The following is a 17,855-nucleotide window of genomic DNA, read 5'->3' on the forward strand; positions in this document are numbered from 1 at the left end:
TAATTCTGTTCTAGTTCTGTTCTAGTTCTGTTCTAGTTCTGTTCTAGTTCTGTTCTAGTTCTGTTCTAGTTCCTCTCTGGTTCTGTTCTAGTTCTGTTCTAGTTCTGTTCTAGTTCTGTTCTAATTCTGTTCTAATTCTGTTCTAGTTCTGTTCTAGTTCTGTTCTAGTTCTGTTCTAGTTCTGTTCTAGTTCTGTTCTAGTTCTGTTCTAGTTCTGTTCTAGTTCTGTTCTAGTTCTGTTCTAGTTCTGTTCTAGTTCTGTTCTAGTTCTGTTCTAGTTCTGTTCTAGTTCTGTTCTAGTTCTGTTCTAGTTCTGTTCTGTTCTGTTCTGTTCTGTTCTGTTCTAGTTCTGTTCTAGTTCTGTTCTAGTTCTGTTCTAGTTCTGTTCTAGTTCTGTTCTAGTTCTGTTCTAGTTCTGTTCTAGTTCTGTTCTAGTTCTGTTCTAGTTCTGTTCTAGTTCTGTTCTAGTTCTGTTCTAGTTCTAGTTCTGTTCTAGTTCTAGTTCTAGTTTTGTTCTAGTTCGAGTTCTGTTCTAGTTCTGTTCTAGTTCTGTTCTAGTTCTGTTCTAGTTCTGTTCTAGTTCTGTTCTAGTTCAGTTCTAGTTCAGTTCTAGTTCAGTTCTAGTTCAGTTCTAGTTCTGTTCTAGTTCTGTTCTAGTTCTGTTCTAGTTCTGTTCTAGTTCTGTTCTAGTTCAGTTCTAGTTCTGTTCTAGTTCTGTTCTAGTTCTGTTCTAGTTCTGTTCTAGTTCTGTTCTAGTTCTGTTCTAATTTTGTTCTAGTTCTGTTCTAGTTCTGTTCTAGTTCTGTTCTAGTTCTGTTCTAGTTCTGTTCTAGTTCTGTTCTAGTTCTGTTCTAGTTCTGTTCTAGTTCTGTTCTAGTTCTGTTCTAGTTCTGTTCTAGTTCTGTTCTAATTCTGTTCTAGTTCTGTTCTAGTTCTGTTCTAGTTCTGTTCTAGTTCTGTTCTAGTTCTGTTCAGTTCTGTTCAAGTTCTGTTCAAGTTCTGTTCTAGTTCTGTTCTAGTTCTGTTCTAGTTCTGTTCTAGTTCTGTTCTAGTTCTGTTCTAGTTCTGTTCTAGTTCTGTTCAAGTTCTGTTCTAGTTCTGTTCTAGTTCTGTTCTAGTTCTGTTATAGTTCTGTTCTAGTTCTGTTCTAGTTCTGTTCCAGTTCATTTTTAGTTCAGTTCTAGCTCAGTTCTAGTTCTGTTCTAGTTCAGTTTTAGTTCAGTTTTAGTTCAGTTCTAGTTCATCGGTAATTCAGCTGTAGTTCTGAATGTTAGTAACATCTAATCTAATATTAATCATAACTGAGAAATGTTTAAAATAAGCACATTTTTGTTTAAAATTATAAATACCTGTATCACTGAAATTATTTTTAAAACCGGTTAGGAGAGATGATTGAGTTCTTTGTTAAAACTAGGGTTCGCGTTATGGCCATTTTTCATGATGAAGTGTTGAAGTCAGGAAATGTTAATTTGGTGTATGTAGGTTGTAATAATACCACTACTGAATGTTATGACATATTGTTGAGAACAGTAGGTTTTATGCTAGACCAAGTTGTGTCTGAATTATTCTTGCTTTTTGTGGAAATATTTATCAGTTTTCTGCAGTTTTTGTTTATACTGGATGATGTTATTCTGGGGAATTTTGAAGTTTCAATTGTGCGCTATTTTGTTCATTTTAATTGCTATCGAGCAGTTATAGCGACCATACTAGTATGAAAGTGACAATGAATCGTATAACATGTTGCGTACTTCCCATCCTAACTTAAAAAGTATTCGTCTAGTCGTTGAATATTACAGTTTAGGTCGTTGCGAGGTTATTAATGTTGTGTTTTTTTATGAAGTTATGATTCTATAGAGTCTGAAGAACTAATCCTGTTTTGTGAAATGTTGAACCTAAGAAATGGAAAGTTTAACAGTTATTTTTGATGATATTGGTAACCAATTTAAACTACGTTGTTTTGTTTTACATATAAAGACAAATTTTGAATTTTAAAAAAAGTACAGATTGCCAAAGATTCCTTTGGATTTTTTTTTTTACTACAGCTGATTGTGTTTAAGATTTTCTCATAGAGATTTAAAGATTTCTCAATTGATTGTCGCTCGAAATAAGATCTCAGCTACTAACCACTTCACTAAGAAATTGAATCCATTTTCAACATCCATTTGTCTGATTTGCAACTTTAATTTGTATAATCTCCAAAATCTTCTTGCTGGTACCTTCTTATTTACTCATTCATCATATTTGCATCCTGTGACTTATTTTATTTTTTTTATCAACTATTTATAATTTTATTTTTATTTAAATAAATCCAAATACATTTTTATATAATACTATGTATAAATATTTTCTCAAAAAAAAAATCTTGTGTTTATATAAATTTGTTGAAACCTAAAAAACTAAATAAGTGAACTTAAATTACAAGTTTGTATTTGTTGTTTTGTTTGAAATGAAAAGACAATTATTGAATTGTTTGTGGGGGGGGAGGGGCGAGGGTGTGTGGGGGTTGTGTGTCGGTTAATGTTGGCCTAATAAGGCGGTGGTTGATGTTGGTATTGTTGGCCCATCATATTGGGTTGATTGGGCATTTGACGTTGTAGTTGGGCCACTAAATTGGGATTTTGTTGTTGGGCCTGATTTTGAGCTTGGCCCATGCCACCGGCAGCATTACTCTGCGGTCCCATGCCTAAGAAAAGTTAATTATGAAGAAATTTATTTATAAAATGTATGTCAAATTTGTTAAATACCAGCTCTTCCTACCTTGCATTTGCATCATTTGATGTTGCATACGCTGTTGTTGCTGCTGCTGTTGGAATTGTTGTTGTTGTACACCTGGTTTACCACCCGTTGATTGTTGCCTTTGATAAGGCGGCACCGCACCCTGACCCATCATATTGTTCATGGTAACATTGGGTGTTTGATTCATATACTGACCTCTATTGCCTGCCATAGGACCACCCGGTCCTCTTTGCTGTTGAGCCATAAATTCTGCCGGATTACTACGTTGATTCATTTGATTAAAGCCACCCATTAGATTGGCCTGTTGATTGGGACCGCCCGTTTGACTCATACCCTGTTGGTATTGATTGAAGTTTTGGAATTGCCCTGGTCCCGTCGCATTAACCATGCCCTGATTAACATTTGCATTGCCTACACCCGCCACTCCCACATTTTGTTGCATCATTGCCCCCGCATTTACCATACCCGTATTACTTTGTCCCGACATCATGGCATTCGGATTGTTGGCATTACCCGCACCCATCATATTGCCACTTTGATTCATACCCATTTGTGCCGTTGCCTGTGGATTCATGCCCTGCGTTGACATTTGTTGTTGCATCATGGGATTTTGTGCTCCCATGCCTTGTCCAGCCATACCCACGGCATTCATATTGGGTGCCATTTGATTGGGCGCCACTCCGGGCATTTGATTGGGTGCCATAGTTCTCATTCCAGTACGTCCGAATTGCTGCTGTTGCAATTGTTGTTGCTGTTGTACTGTATTAATGGCGCCCGGTTGTTGTTGCGGTTGCATGCCCTGGCCTTGACGTTGTTGCTGCTGTTGCATGGGATTGAAGGAGGGATTGTTTTGATTGAATGTAGGTTGCCGCTGGCGCAGCATATTATGTAGAGCCTGTTTGGAGTTGTTGATTTGGGGACGTTCGAAACGATTCACTGGAATGGGAAAATTTTAAAATGAATAGAAAATAGTTCAATGCAAACATTTTTCAATAGAAAATTGTCCAATGCTGACACATTAAATGAAAAAATTATTCAATGCAAACACTTTTCTATAGAAAAGAATCCAATGCTGACATTGTTCCATTAAAAACTGTCTAATGCTAACACTTTTCTTTAAATAATGATTTAATGCGGTCACTTTTTAATAAAAAATATTCAATGCAAACACTTTCATATAGAAAACTGTCCAACGCAAACGCTTTTTAATAAAAAATATTCAATGCAAATACTTTTATATTGAAAACTGTCCAATGCAAACGCTATTATATAGAAAACTGTCCAATGCAAACATTTTTTTATAGATAAATGTTCAATGCAAACATTCTTCTGTATAAAACTGTCCAATGCTGTCACTTCTACATAGAAATCTGTCTAATGCTGACACTTTTTCATAGAAAACTGTCCAACGCCAACACTTTTCTATAGAAATATGTCCAATGCAAACAATTGTCCATAGAAAACTGTCCAATGTAAACAATTTTACAAGTAAAACTGTGCAATGCTATCACTTTTTTATAGAAAACTGTTCAATGCAAGCACTCTTTTGCGGAATACTGTCCAATTATGTCAGTTTTACATAGAAAACTGTTCAATGCTAACTTTAATTCTCCAATGATGTTTCAATGCAAACACTTTTTATATAAAATTGCCCAATGCCGACACTTTTCAATAGATAATTGTCCAATGCTGAGAATTTTCCATAAAAACTGTCCAATGCAAACACTTTTACGTGAAAAACTGTGCAATGCAAACACATTTCTTTAGAAAACTGTCCAATGCAAATACTTTTTTAGAGTAAACTGTTTAATGCAGAGATTATTCTGTAGAAAACTGACCAATGCTATCACGTTTACATAGAAAACTGTCCGATACAAACAATATTTTTTGGAAATTGTCCAATGCTGACACTTTTCAATAAAAATTGTCCAATGCTTAAATGTTTCTTTACAAAATTATTCAATGTTGACAATTTTCCATAGAATACTGTCCAATGCTAACACTTTTCTATAGAAAACTATTCAATGCAAATACTTTTCTTTAGAAAATTGTCCAATGCAAATACTTTTCTATAGAAAACTGTTCAATGCAAACATTTTTTTATAGAAAATTGTTTAATTTTTTAACTTTCTAATAAAAAAAAACATTCAAATGTATTGAAAGTATAAAAAATCGTTTAAAATCTTTTTTCAAAACTTACTTTGCATACTCTGCTGTTGCTGATAGAATTGCTGTTGTGGTTGTTGTTGTTGCATGGGATGGAATTGATTTTGTCCTTGCCACTGTTGCTGTTGAGGATTCATACCACCCTGTTGCATACTTTGAGCACCACCCGGACCCATAAAATTCATTTGTTGATTCTGTTGCGGGTTTCCAACATTCATTTGCTGTTGCATATTGCCGGGTACACCCTGCATTTGTTGTTGCTGCATCATGGCATTGGGATTTTGTTGCATCATTTGATTGGGATTGAATTGTTGCATATTGACCTGAAATTTTTTATAAATTTATAGAGAGAACTGAAGTGAATCAAATTTCAATGTTTCTTACATTGGAACCCATTTGCATATTCATTTGCATTTGACCCATTTGCTGTTGAGGATTAATCTGTTGCTGCTGCTGCGTTACTTGTTGTTGCTGTTGTGTTTGTTGTCCCAGTTGCTGCTGTTGGGGCTGCTGTTGTTGATTTGCTGTCTGTTGAGCACCCGGTTGAGTTTGTTGTCCGGCTAAGGGAGGCTGTTGTTGAGTATTTACCGGCGGCGTTTTAGGATTCTTAGGTTTACGTTTGCGTGTGGTGCCTTTGCGACCTCGCCCACTAACCACCGCGCTAGGAGATTGATCGACCGAGGAAGGAGTGTCTGCTTTCATTTCATCCTTCTGCAAGAAAGGTGTAGGTGTCTTTTTAAGGACCACAACAAGTTTAAAAAAGAAAATAAAACAAAATTAAAAAATAATAAAAAACAAAAGAAAAAATCTTTAAAATAAAAACAAAATAAAAAACAAATACATTACCACTATTTTCTCGGGTACAGGTTCTTCTTCCGGCGGTAAGGGCAAAGGTTCATAATAATAACTGCTGGGTTTTACTAAACTATGGGTGTGATATTTTAGATTACGATGAGCCTCTTCATAGGTCAAAGGTTTACGCTCTAGTTTAACGGCACCAAACCATACCCAAGACAAGGGTGCAGGATTTTTGTGACCCTCTAAAATATCCCACACAGAAATGCGTTGTTTGTCGGAAATTCTTAATTGTTTTTTATCCATATCATTGATTTTATTGCCTTTTTGATCTACACCCGCGGGTTCACAAGAAATAACCTTCAAAATAAACATACAATTCGAATTTCTAGAAATTTTTAATTATATTACAACAAACTCACCTCTGTCTGATGCTTATAAAGCGGCAGTAATTGTCTTATAACCTTAATGGAGGCATTATTCTTTTCACCAATTTCTTTTTTCAATTTTTTCATTAAATTTGAATAGAATTTTTCATCTCGTTCCGACTGACCATCCGATACTAAAGTGGAATGTACTAGAGTGGTTAACATATCCACCACAGTGGTGAAAAGTTCCCTAGTTTTACATAATTAAAAGATTAATTAAATATTTCTAAATTTGTAAGTAATATTCTCATACTAACCGATTTGTGCTTAAATCTATTACACCTTGACACACCAATTGGGCTAAAAGTATGGCCCAATCTGTAATTGAAGTGCCATTCTTTTGTATAGAATCAAACATGCCACCCACTAGGGAAAAACGCAACTGTAAAGCATCTAACATTTCTTCACGTCCCAAAGGATCATCTACACCACCCATGGTATCAAACTTAAATGGAAAATAAACGAATAATTTTAGATTTATAAATCGAAAACTGACCAATGCAGTCACTTTTCTCTCTAAAACTGGTCAATGCTGACATCTTTCTACAGAAAACTTTACAATGCAAGCACTTTTATACAGAAAGCTATTCAATGCTGACACTTTTCCATAGAAAACTGTTCAATGTAGACACTTTTATATATAAAACTACTCAATGCAGACATTTTTCTATAATAAACTGCCCAATGCAGACACTATTCTATTCAATGAAGACACTTTTCTATATAAACTGTCCAATACAGACACGTTTTACTAGAAAATTGTTCAATGCAAGCACATTTTCGTAGAGAACTGTCCAATGCGGACATTATTTAATAGAAAATTGTTCAATGCAGGTAAGTTTTCCTAGAAAACTGTCCAATGCAGATACTTTCCAATAAAAAACTTGTCAATGCAGACACTTTTTTATAGAAAACTAACCAATGCAGACACTTTTCCACAGAATTATATCTAATGCAAACACTTTTCCATGGAAAACTCTTCAATGAAGACACCTTTCTATGAAAAACTGTCCAATGTGAACACTTTCATAGAACAATTTTTAATGCACTTGTCACTGCAGACACTTTTTTATTGAAAATTAAAAATGCAGATACTCATTTACGGAAAATTGACCAATACAGATTCTTTTCTATAAAAGTCTAATCAATGCTAAAACTTTTCTATAAAATACTTTTTAATGCAGTCACTTTTCCATAGAAACAACTTCAATGCAGAGACTTTTCTATAGAAAACTGACCAATGTAGACATTTTTCATAGAAAACTGTCCAATGCAGACACTTTTCCATTGAAAACTATTCAATGAAACCACTATTCTGTAAAAACTGTCTAATGTAGATACTTTTCAATGGAAAATTGTTTCATGCAGGCACGTTTCTGTAGAAATGGCCAACGCAGACACTATTCCATAGAAAAATATTCAATGCAGACACACTTCTAATGAGAATTGACCAATGCAGTCACTTTTGTATAGAAAATTATCCAATGCGGAAACTTTTCTATAGAAAACTGTCCAATACATACCCTTGTTTATAGAAAACTATTCAATGCAAATAGTTTTCTATTGAAAATTGTCCAATGCCAATAACTTTCAAAAAAAAAAAAAAAAAAAACTGGTTCAATGACTAATTTTTCCATAGAAAAGTTTTCAATGCAGCCATTTTTCAATAGGTAATTAGCCAATTCAAACATATTTTTACAAAAAACTATTCAATGCCGAAACTTATCTAAAGCAAACTATTCATTGCACACAGTTTTCTATAGAAGACGATTTAAAACAGGAACTTATATATAAAAAGTTGCTCAATGCCGACACTTTTATCAAGAAAACTTTTCAATGCCGAAGGAATCCGTACAATACAAACACTAATTTGTAGAAAATTGTCCAATTCAATTACTATTATATTGAAAATTTTCCAATGCAGATACTTTTCGATAGAAAACGTCAAATGCAGAAACTTTTCAATAAAAACCTGTTCAATGCAGACTAGAAAAATGTCCAATGCAAACTAAAAAATGTCTAATGCAGATATTTTACTATAGAAAACTGCACAATACAAATAATCTATCAATCATTAAGTTTAAATAAATAGAATATAATAAATATCATTCCTCTTACTCACCTCAGCATAAGATTGCAAACATTGCGATAGTTGAGAATATAATGAGACCAACAGATTTTCTTTATACTCATCTTGACCTTTCAGACATGTCAATATGAGACCCAAAAATGGTTGATAATTTAAAGGCATCTTTTTATTGCGTGTACCACTATTGGAACCATTACTGTAACTACTGCTGGCACTGCCACAACTATTACTCTTTTCCCGTTCATCACCACTGCATGAACTGTTATTGTCTGCTTTGGAAGTTTTGGAAAAATAATTCATACTCTCCAGCACCTGGCCGGCCACTCTCAAGATACGACCCTGCACAGCAGGAGTCAATTTAGAGACTAATGGTGCCACTAGCCAAGTAGAAGGTTTAGGTCTATGTTCTGCCTTGCCGCCATGAGGCATTAGAACTTCTTCCATGAGGAAAACATCTATGGCGGCACGAGCAACTGTATCCAACCAAGCAGTCAATTCAGTGCCATTGTTCATGCTTTGTTTATGCATTAATTGCAAATCTAACCATGATATGCGTAAAGTCCATTGACCTAGATTCTCTAGAATTCTAACAATCATTGATTTTTGATCCATTTCCGATATGATACTATATTCAGCTTCTGAATAACAAATCATATGCAATATAGACTGTGACTGTTTGGGCGTTAACATATCGTCGATAATCATGTCACACAATTTATCGGCATTCTTTAGACATCTTTCCAGCACATGTTCCTGAGCACATATTTGCTTGAGAACATGTTGGGCAAACTCTAACAGTGATATTTGTTCACCCGAGCCCGAGACCGAAGGATTTAAAGGTGTGGTCGATAAAGGTTGTGACATATCATGATCATGATCACCCGTTAAACTTGTCAAGTCACTGGTACCCAATATTTGGCTTATATCAACAGGACGATCATTGCTCTTGGGCGTACTGCCTGGATGAACTGGCGTATTAAAGCCGCTGCCACGTTTGCCACCACTACTGAAAGCCCCCGTCGAAGTGTTGCCAGTCATGGTGGGGGTTTTTAAGGCAGTGGTATCTACCACTATTAAAATGGCTTTTAGCACTGCCAATACCGCTTCTAGTGGTATATTTTTATGGGCAGCTATTAGTAAATGACGATCGCAACTGAGTTTAATGTTGGAAGAACTGCTGACGGCATTTAGAGGATTGGGAGAGGTGCTGACCGAATACATGCCCGGTTGGGGTATTTCTATGGTTTTGAAAAGTTTTAAAACCAAATGACAAGTTAAACGGGCTCCTGGAAAAATAGAAAAAAATGAGGATAAATCAATTAAAAGTATCAAATAAGTTTATAGGAAACAGGTCAATGCTGAAAATTTTCTATAAAAAATTGTCCAATGCTTACACCTTTTCTTAGAAAACTAATCAATGCAGACACTTTTGTATAGAAAACTGTCCAATGCAAATACTTTTCTATAGATAACTTTCCAATGCACACTCTTTTTCATAGAAATTTTTTCAATGCAAACATTTTTTCATAGAAAACTTTCCAATGCAGACACTTTTATATAGAAAACTGTCGACTGCAGACACTATTCTGCAGAAAACTGTCATTGCAAAAATTATTCTATTGAAATTTGACCAATGCTGAAAGTTTTATATAGGAAATTTACAAATGCAGAAAATTTTCCATAGAAAACAGCCCAATGCTGACACTTTTCTATAGAAAACTGACCAATGCAGACACTTCTACATAGATAACTGTCCAATGCTGACACTTTTCCATAGAATATGGTTCAATGAAGATACTTTTATGTTATAAACTGGCCAATGCTGATACTTTTATATATGAATCGGACCAATGCAGACACTTTTTCATAGAAAACTGACCAATGCTGGCACTTTTCTATTGAAAATTGACAAATGCAGACACATCTACATAGAAAACTGTTCAATGCTGACACTTTTCCATAAAAACTCCCCAATGCCAAGACTTTTTTACTGGAAACTGACCAATGCTGATACTTTTCTATATAAAACTGTCAATGCGAATACTTTTCTATAGGAAACTAAACAATGCTGAGACTTTTATATAGAAAGAGGTCAATATAACCACTTTTCCATATAAAACTGACAAATGCAGAAACTTTTCTCTAGAAAACTCACCAATGCTAACACTTTTCTATAGAAAACTGACCAATGCTTGCACTTTTCTATAGAAAAAATGTCCAATGCAGAAACTTCTCTATAGAAAACTGTCCAATTCTGACAATTTTCTCTAGAAAACTCACCAATGCAAAATATATTTTCATAGAATACAGACCAATGCTTGCACTTTTTTATAGAAAACTGACCAATGCAGAAACTACTTATAGAAAACTCTCCAATTCTGGTACTTTCTCTAGAAAACACGCCAATGCCAACATTTTTTCATATAATACAGACCAATGCTTGCACTTTTTTATAGAAAACTGACCAATGCAGAAACTTCTCCATAGAAAACTGTCCAATTCTGGTTCTTTTCAATACAAATCTAACCAATACTGACAGTTTTCTATATAAAACCGACACTTTTCTATAGAAAACTTTCAAATGCAAACACTTTTCAATAAAAACGGACCAATGCAGACACTATTATATCGAAATAAGTCCAATGCAAACTGTTTTTCATAAAAAATGTCCAATGCACATACTTTCCCATAGAAAACAGTCCAATGCAGACAATAATTTATTGAAAACTTTCCAGTGTAGACAATTTTCTATAGAAAACTTACTTTTTTGTACACAATATATAAAATTTTTTGTTTACTTACCCGATTCCGCATCTGTGGTTATCTCGCCACCCACTGGATAAGCATTGGCCAGCGTAGGTAAAGCTATTTTCATAACAAAATCAGCCAAAGAGAAACAATGACGAGCCACCAATATGCAAATAAAGACGGCCAAGGAATTGTGTATTTTACTATTTTGTATATCGATTTGACATAAATGTGGATAACGTGTCTTTTTCATAGCATGACAAATACTTTGTAAAGCAGCAATCCATTCCTCTGATAGAGAATTACAACCGGCCGTTAGTTCTGCACAGGCAATAGCAATATCATTTAAACGATCATTATCTGTTTCATGACAAACAGCAAATATAACATTCGAAACAAAACTATAGATATTGGCAGGAGATTCATGCAATTGTCTTAACCATAATGAATCAATTTTTCCACCACGCTTGGGAGAAGACAAAAAATCTTGCATAAATTGTGGATTGTAGGATTGGGGTACCATGCCCAATTGTTCGGGTTGATTGAAAATGTCTTTAAACTTTTTAATATGAGACATTTGAGGGAAAAATTCCGGTTCTTGATCTTTGGAACGTAAAATCAAACAAGTTTCATATAAATCACTTAGATAAGCTAAAATACAACGTTCAGCCGAACTGCATTCGCAGGGATTATTGACATGTTTAATAATGCGACATAAACCCTCAAAGACCGACACCGTTTGTTCGGGTGAGAGTAATAAACAGCTGTGATATCTCCTTAGTATACCCACTATATAAAGACCCAAAGAGGTGGTATAACTCCGCACCATATTTGATTTTTTGGCCTGCAATTGATTTTCTACTTCAGGCAGCTCCTTTAGTATCTGATCACACAACTCCAGCAGACTGTGTATATTTAAAGCCATTTCCATTAAATCAAATAAAAAGGCTACATGCTCCTGCACGGGCAAATAGTTATTATTGCCCACAGCAAAACCATTCAATTGTTCCAAAACTGTAGCCGCACATTGAGAAGTCACAACATGTTGATCAAAATAAGCCATATTTTGACATTTACTAGTGGTATTCTCGAAATTGAATTCATTACGCGAATGTTTCTTTACTTTACCACCTTCGGCCACATCAATACTAAATTTTTTAGTAAATAATTTACAAATTTCCTTAGACATTTTCTTAACAGCATGTTTCTTTTCGTCACGTTCCTTACCCACTCCGAAAAGTAAAATATAACGTTGATTAGATTCACTGCTATAGATCATGGAGGGATCATCTTGTGGTATGGGAAAATGTTTGGTATAAATGTAATGTCTCGATATGGAGGAGTTAGTTTCATTGCAACCGGCACTATTATTATGATCTGGTATCTTGGGACTATCGGGTGCTTCGGCTTGTCCTTTTTCCTTTATATTCTGCAGTAATTTATCCAAATCATCGTCAACATTGGAGTCATCAAATTCATTGTGTTTAAAATCTAATCCCGCACCAAATTCATCATCAAAACCATGATTTACTGCAGGAGAAACTGGTTTATTTGATACTGGTCCTGTCACACTATTACCCACTACCGCCATATTGTTATTTTTATTATTATTCAAACTATTTCCAACGCTTGTTGTTGTAGCTGTTGTGGCTCCTTCCAAAAGATCACCTCTGGATATTAACGTATGCATATAGGCATTGTGTGAGAATACATCATGTCTTATTAAAGCACTAAAGAGATGTACTAGATTTGTGAATTGTGTACGATTGGCTACACTACCATTTTCATCGAGTACAGGAGCATCATGATCTAGAAAATTCATAAGAACCGATTGAAAAACGGGTAGACCACCAATTAGACCAGCACCCGAGGCTATGGAATCTTTGTCATCATTTGGATTGTTGCCACCACCCAAACCATTGTTATTGTCTTCGGGCGAGGGGGTGGTAACCTCTATTTGACGTTTATCTAGGAGTATGGCCACCACAATGGCACGATGTTCACCCCATCTGAAAAAAAGTCAAGGAAATTTGTTTAAAATATTATGTATTACAAGAAAATAACAAATGCAGACAATTATCTAAATAAAAACTGGTCAATGCTGATAATTTCCTACAGAAAATTGTTCAATGCAAATACTTTTCCATATCAAATTGTCCAATACAGACATTATTCTATAAAAACTGAACAATTGTTGCAAACTGTCCAATGCAAACACTTTTTATGGGGAATTTGTTCAATGCTGATACTTTTATATAGAAAATTGTTTAATGCGAACACGTTTCCATATAAAATTGGCCAATGCAGACATTATTCAATAAAAATTGGCCAATACAACTTTATTTCTATTGAAAACTGTTCAATGCAAACTCTGTTTATGGAAAATTGTTCAATGCTGATACATTTATATAATAAATTGTTCAATGCAAACACTTTTCCATATTAAATTGTCCAATGCAGACATTATTCTATAAGATACTAGCCAATGCAACTTCATTTCTATTGAAAATTGTCCAATGCAAGCACTGTTTATGGAAAACTGTTCAATACTGATAATTTTCTATAGAAAATTGTTCAATGTAAATACTATTCCATATAAAATTGGCCAATGCAGACATTATTCTATAAAAAACTGGCCAATGCACTTTCACTTCTCTTGAAAATTAACCAATGCAAACGCGTATTATGGAAAATTGTCCAATGCTGATACTTTTCTATAGAAAATTTGTCAATGCAAACACTATTCCATATAAAATTGTCGAATGCAGATATTATTCTATAAAATACTGGACAATGCAACTTCAATGCAGACACAGTTTAGCGAAAACTGTTGAATGCTGACAATTTTCTATAGAAAATTGTTCAATGCAAATACTTTTCCATATAAAATTGTCCAATACAGACATTATTCTATAAAAAAAACTAGACAGTGCAACTTCACTACTATTGAAAACTGTCCAATGCAGACACAGTTTAGCGAAAACTGTTAAATGCTGACAATTTTCTATAAAAAATTGTTCAATGCAAATACTTTTCCATATAAAATTGGCCAATGCAGACATTAGTCTATAAAAACTGAACAATGCAACTTCACTACTGTTGCAAACTGTCCAATGCAAACACTTTTTATGAGGAATTTGTTCAATGCTGATACTTTTATATAGAAAATTGTTTAATGTGAACACGTTTCCATATAAAATTGGCCAATGCAGACATTATTCAATAAAAACTGGCCAATACAACTTCATTACTATTGAAAACTGTTCAATGCAAACTCTGTTTATGGAAAATTGTTCAATGTTGATACTTTTATATAACAAATTGTTCAATGCAAACACTTTTCCATATTAAATTGTCCAATGCAGACATTATTCTATAAGATACTGGCCAATGTAACTTCATTTCTATTGAAAACTGTACAATGCAAGCACTGTTTATGGAAAACTGTTCAATGCTGATAATTTTCTATAGAAAATTGTTCAATGTAAACACTATTCCATATAAAATTGGCCAATGCAGACATTATTCTATAAAAAACTGGACAATGCAACTTCACTACTTTTGAAAACTGTCCAATGCAAACACAAAACTGTTGAATGCTGCCAATTTTCTACAGAAAATTGTTCAATGCAAACACTTTTTATGGAGAATTTATCCAATGCTTTAATGCGAACTCTTTTCCATATAAAATTGGCAAATGTAGACATTATTCTTTGAAATACTGACCAATGCAACTTCATTTCTATTGAAAACTGTTCAATGCTAAATCTGTTTAGGGAAAATGGTTCAATGCTGATACTTTTATCTAGCAAATTGTTCAATGCAAACTCTTTTCGATATAAAATTAGCCAATGCAGACATTATTCTATAAAAACTGGCCAATGCAACTTAAATTTTATTAAAAACTGTCAAATGCAAACACTGTTTATGGAAAATTGTCCCATGCTGATACTTTTCTATAGAAAATCGCTCAATGCAAGGCTTTTTTTTGAAAAACTGCTCAATAATTTTCTACACATTTTTGAAGAAAAGTGGCCAATGCTAATATTTTTTAAAATTAAATTTCCAACTTACCTCTGACTCGATACAGCCCATTCACATAATATTTTCACCGTTGTACCATCCACTGTATTGGCATCGTATTCTTGTCTTATCTCTTTCATCTCACCATTGGCACCCATTTCACGGCGCACACTAACAAATGGTTGAAAAATACTAGCATATAAGGAATCTATCGAATTCGTTTGATCCATTAAATCAAAACAATGAGTATCCAAATGATCCAGTATCGACAAGACATGAGTATAAGAATTCTTATTTGCATTTTGCCATTTTTCAGCAAACCAACGATTTTCAGCATGTTTAGAGCGTAAAACAATTTCAGCCTCTGTACATCTAAGCTGGCGACGCACTTCAGCATTTGTTAAGGTGCACTTGGAGGGCATGGGCAAAGCGGAGGGTGCTATGGGTAGATGATCCAAAGGACTACCACACAAAGCGGCTGGTATACGATTCTCACCTATGCCACACCAAACCATGGCAGTGGGACATTCAATGGTTATAATTTGTAAAATAGTGCTTAAATACAATATAATATCACGATGATGGGGACAATTTAGATATTCATTAATGGCGCTTTCATAGGGATCCAAGTTGGCCTTTTTCTTATCGCTGTCCTCATCCACATCCATGTGTGTGATACCTGCCGGTAGCAATTGTTTACTATTTGGCTGTTGTTCTATAACATTATTCAATAGATTAGCTAATTTTTTAGCTACTATATAGGCCATTTTACGGCATAGTCTTTCGGATTGTACAAAATCATGCATATACTGAAGGGCAAAGGTTAAAATTAATTTCTTTAAAGATTCATCAAAGCTGACTTGTGTACGCATTTTGTCCAATAGTTCCAAAATCCAATTAAGGAATTCCTGTCTATCTAGCAGTGACTCCTCATGCATGTATTTACTTAATTGCGTGCAGTAGTTCCAATATTTCAAAGCATTACGACTGTCTTCAAAGTTAGAGCCAATGCCTGATATAGAAGAACCAGAACCGGGCATATTATTGGCTCCCGGCAAACCAGATTGACTATTAGAACTGCCCACACCGGGAGTATTGCTGCCGGTTAATGAACTCAAACCACTAGCCGACGAAGATTGACTGTTGTGGGGACTTAACATAGACACCGGACTGGCTAACGATTGGGGTACAGTGGTGAGAGAGTTGGTAGGATGCGCTGAAGAGGTATTCTGTTGTTGATTATTGTTTTGGGTGCAGGGTGCTCCATAACCACTTAATAAAGCCTTCTCGGCAGGAGAACCTTTTAAAATCAAGAAATAATTTTTCAATTAACTTTTGTTTTACATCTATTGTTTTATCATACTCACTCTTTTCACTTAAATGATAGTATTCCTGTAATTTGGGCAGTAAATCTTTCATAAATTTTATCAAATTACTTGTCCACTCTGGCACCGGATCAAATGAATTGCGCTTCTTATTTTTCGACTCTGATACACTCACCATATAGGCAGCGCTCAGTTTAATAAACCAAGTTGCCCTTTGCATATTCACCTGATGATCACACAGGGTGATTAAAATCTCTTCCTTTTTATTGAAAGACGGAGCCTTTTTGGCCAAACTTAATAGAGGCTTATTACCAGCCAAATCCTTAAACCAGGCATCCAAAGCACCCTTGGTACGCGGCGATACCGGCCAAAAATTATCTTTACAATTGATTTGTTGTTTTTTACGCACCGTATCCTGCAAGGTCATCAACTCTTCCTTTTTCGCCAAAATGGCATTGAAAAATGATGCAACTTTACTCGCATTCACATTGGAGGTATGAGCTGTGCCGAATTCATCGGCCAGCGGTGGCATTGTGGCAAATCCATGTTTGACATTGGATGGTGTCAATTCATCTTCCCGTTGTTTGGCCTCTTGCGGATAGACATCGGGTGGACCCAAACGTGCCCTTTTTAAAGGTCGCTTTTCCTGTAGCAAGGAAAGCATTGTGTTTGTTGTGTTACAATCTTTTTACAGCTTGATTTTCTTATAATTTTACACAAATTTACAACTTTTTCACAAAAAAATTATCAAAAAAGAAAAGAGAGCGAACGACCACTGAAAAAATGCAAAACAATTGTTTGAGAATAATTGTTGGGCAGTGCTGCCAGATAATTGTTACGATGAGGGCGTTTTTACACGAAGAAATTTAAACAGATGTTTGATATTAATCCTTTGGTTGGGATAGGGGTCAAAAATTGTATTAAAGTAAATTATTAAATTTAAATTAAATAATTAAGTTTAAATTATTAAACATAAATTTAAAAATAAATATTTAAAAAATTATTTATTTTAAATGTTTTTAATTTGTTTTTAGTTTTTATTTATAAGAAATGTTTATTTTTAATACAATGTTGCTTCCACCATTTTTTAATTAAAATGATAGCTTTACTTTAATCGATGCTAGGTTAAGGGTTAATTCTTTAATTATAAAATAAATTTTGATAAATTATTTTTTATGAAAATATATTTAAAATTTTCAAATCAGTTTTGTTGAAAATAAATTTTGGTAACTTTGTAATTAAATAATTTTTTTTTTATTTTTTAAGAAGTAACAAAGTCTACAAATTCTACAGTTTTTCTGTATTTTCTGATTTTTTTAATTCAAAAACTCAAAAATAACCGTATTTATCACCAATAACACTCTGGCATTCTTATTTACGCAGTAGTACTCTGCTTTCTTGTATAAGACCTATACAAAAGCTGACTGCTTGGCTTAATTTTAATATTAATAAAAACCGTTTACCAACACTGCTTAAACATTAGAGAGTGTGAAAAAGAAATCACAGTTTTTACACGAATTTAATTAGAATTTAGTTAAAAAATTT

The 17,855-nt window shown here is 34.2% G+C and overlaps 1 protein-coding gene across 2 annotated transcripts; it reads right to left on the reverse strand.

Annotated features, from left to right (window-relative positions):
• Positions 1-2,330: 2,330 nt before the first annotated feature.
• On the reverse strand, positions 2,331-17,121 carry LOC119608510 (mediator of RNA polymerase II transcription subunit 12). Of its 2 annotated transcripts, none has more exons than XM_037962959.1 (11): positions 16,353-17,121; positions 15,037-16,285; positions 11,017-12,971; positions 8,248-9,500; positions 6,383-6,570; positions 6,120-6,315; positions 5,749-6,057; positions 5,287-5,634; positions 4,937-5,225; positions 2,758-3,672; positions 2,331-2,683 (listed from the first exon to the last, which is right to left on the reverse strand). In XM_037962959.1, exons 1-11 carry the CDS (start codon positions 16,972-16,974, stop codon positions 2,526-2,528), a joined length of 7,482 nt encoding a protein of 2,493 aa, XP_037818887.1. In that variant the 5' UTR covers positions 16,975-17,121; the 3' UTR covers positions 2,331-2,525. The 2 variants fall into 2 exon arrangements, with proteins under 2 accessions (XP_037818887.1, XP_037818888.1); XM_037962960.1 differs by having other exon boundaries at positions 2,483-2,683; positions 5,287-5,613.
• Between the last annotated feature and the right edge of the window lie 734 nt (positions 17,122-17,855).

This window comes from Lucilia sericata, unplaced genomic scaffold (assembly GCF_015586225.1).
Source record: "Lucilia sericata isolate MDLA Ls3-8-SP2 unplaced genomic scaffold, ASM1558622v1 Contig000844F_arrow, whole genome shotgun sequence".
NCBI classification, from domain to species: Eukaryota; Metazoa; Arthropoda; class Insecta; order Diptera; family Calliphoridae; genus Lucilia; species Lucilia sericata.

Excerpts from the sequence above, each read along its gene's own strand:
- LOC119608510 (XM_037962959.1), bottom strand. The coding sequence starts at position 16,974 with ATGCTTTCCTTGCTACAGGAAAAGCGACCTTTAAAAAGGGCACGTTTG. Across the intron at positions 9,501-11,016 it reads AACCACAGATGCGGAATCGG|GAGCCCGTTTAACTTGTCAT; the intron begins GTAAGTAAACAA and ends CTATTTTTCCAG. Across the intron at positions 6,058-6,119 it reads TTTATAAGCATCAGACAGAG|GTTATTTCTTGTGAACCCGC; the intron begins GTGAGTTTGTTG and ends TTTATTTTGAAG.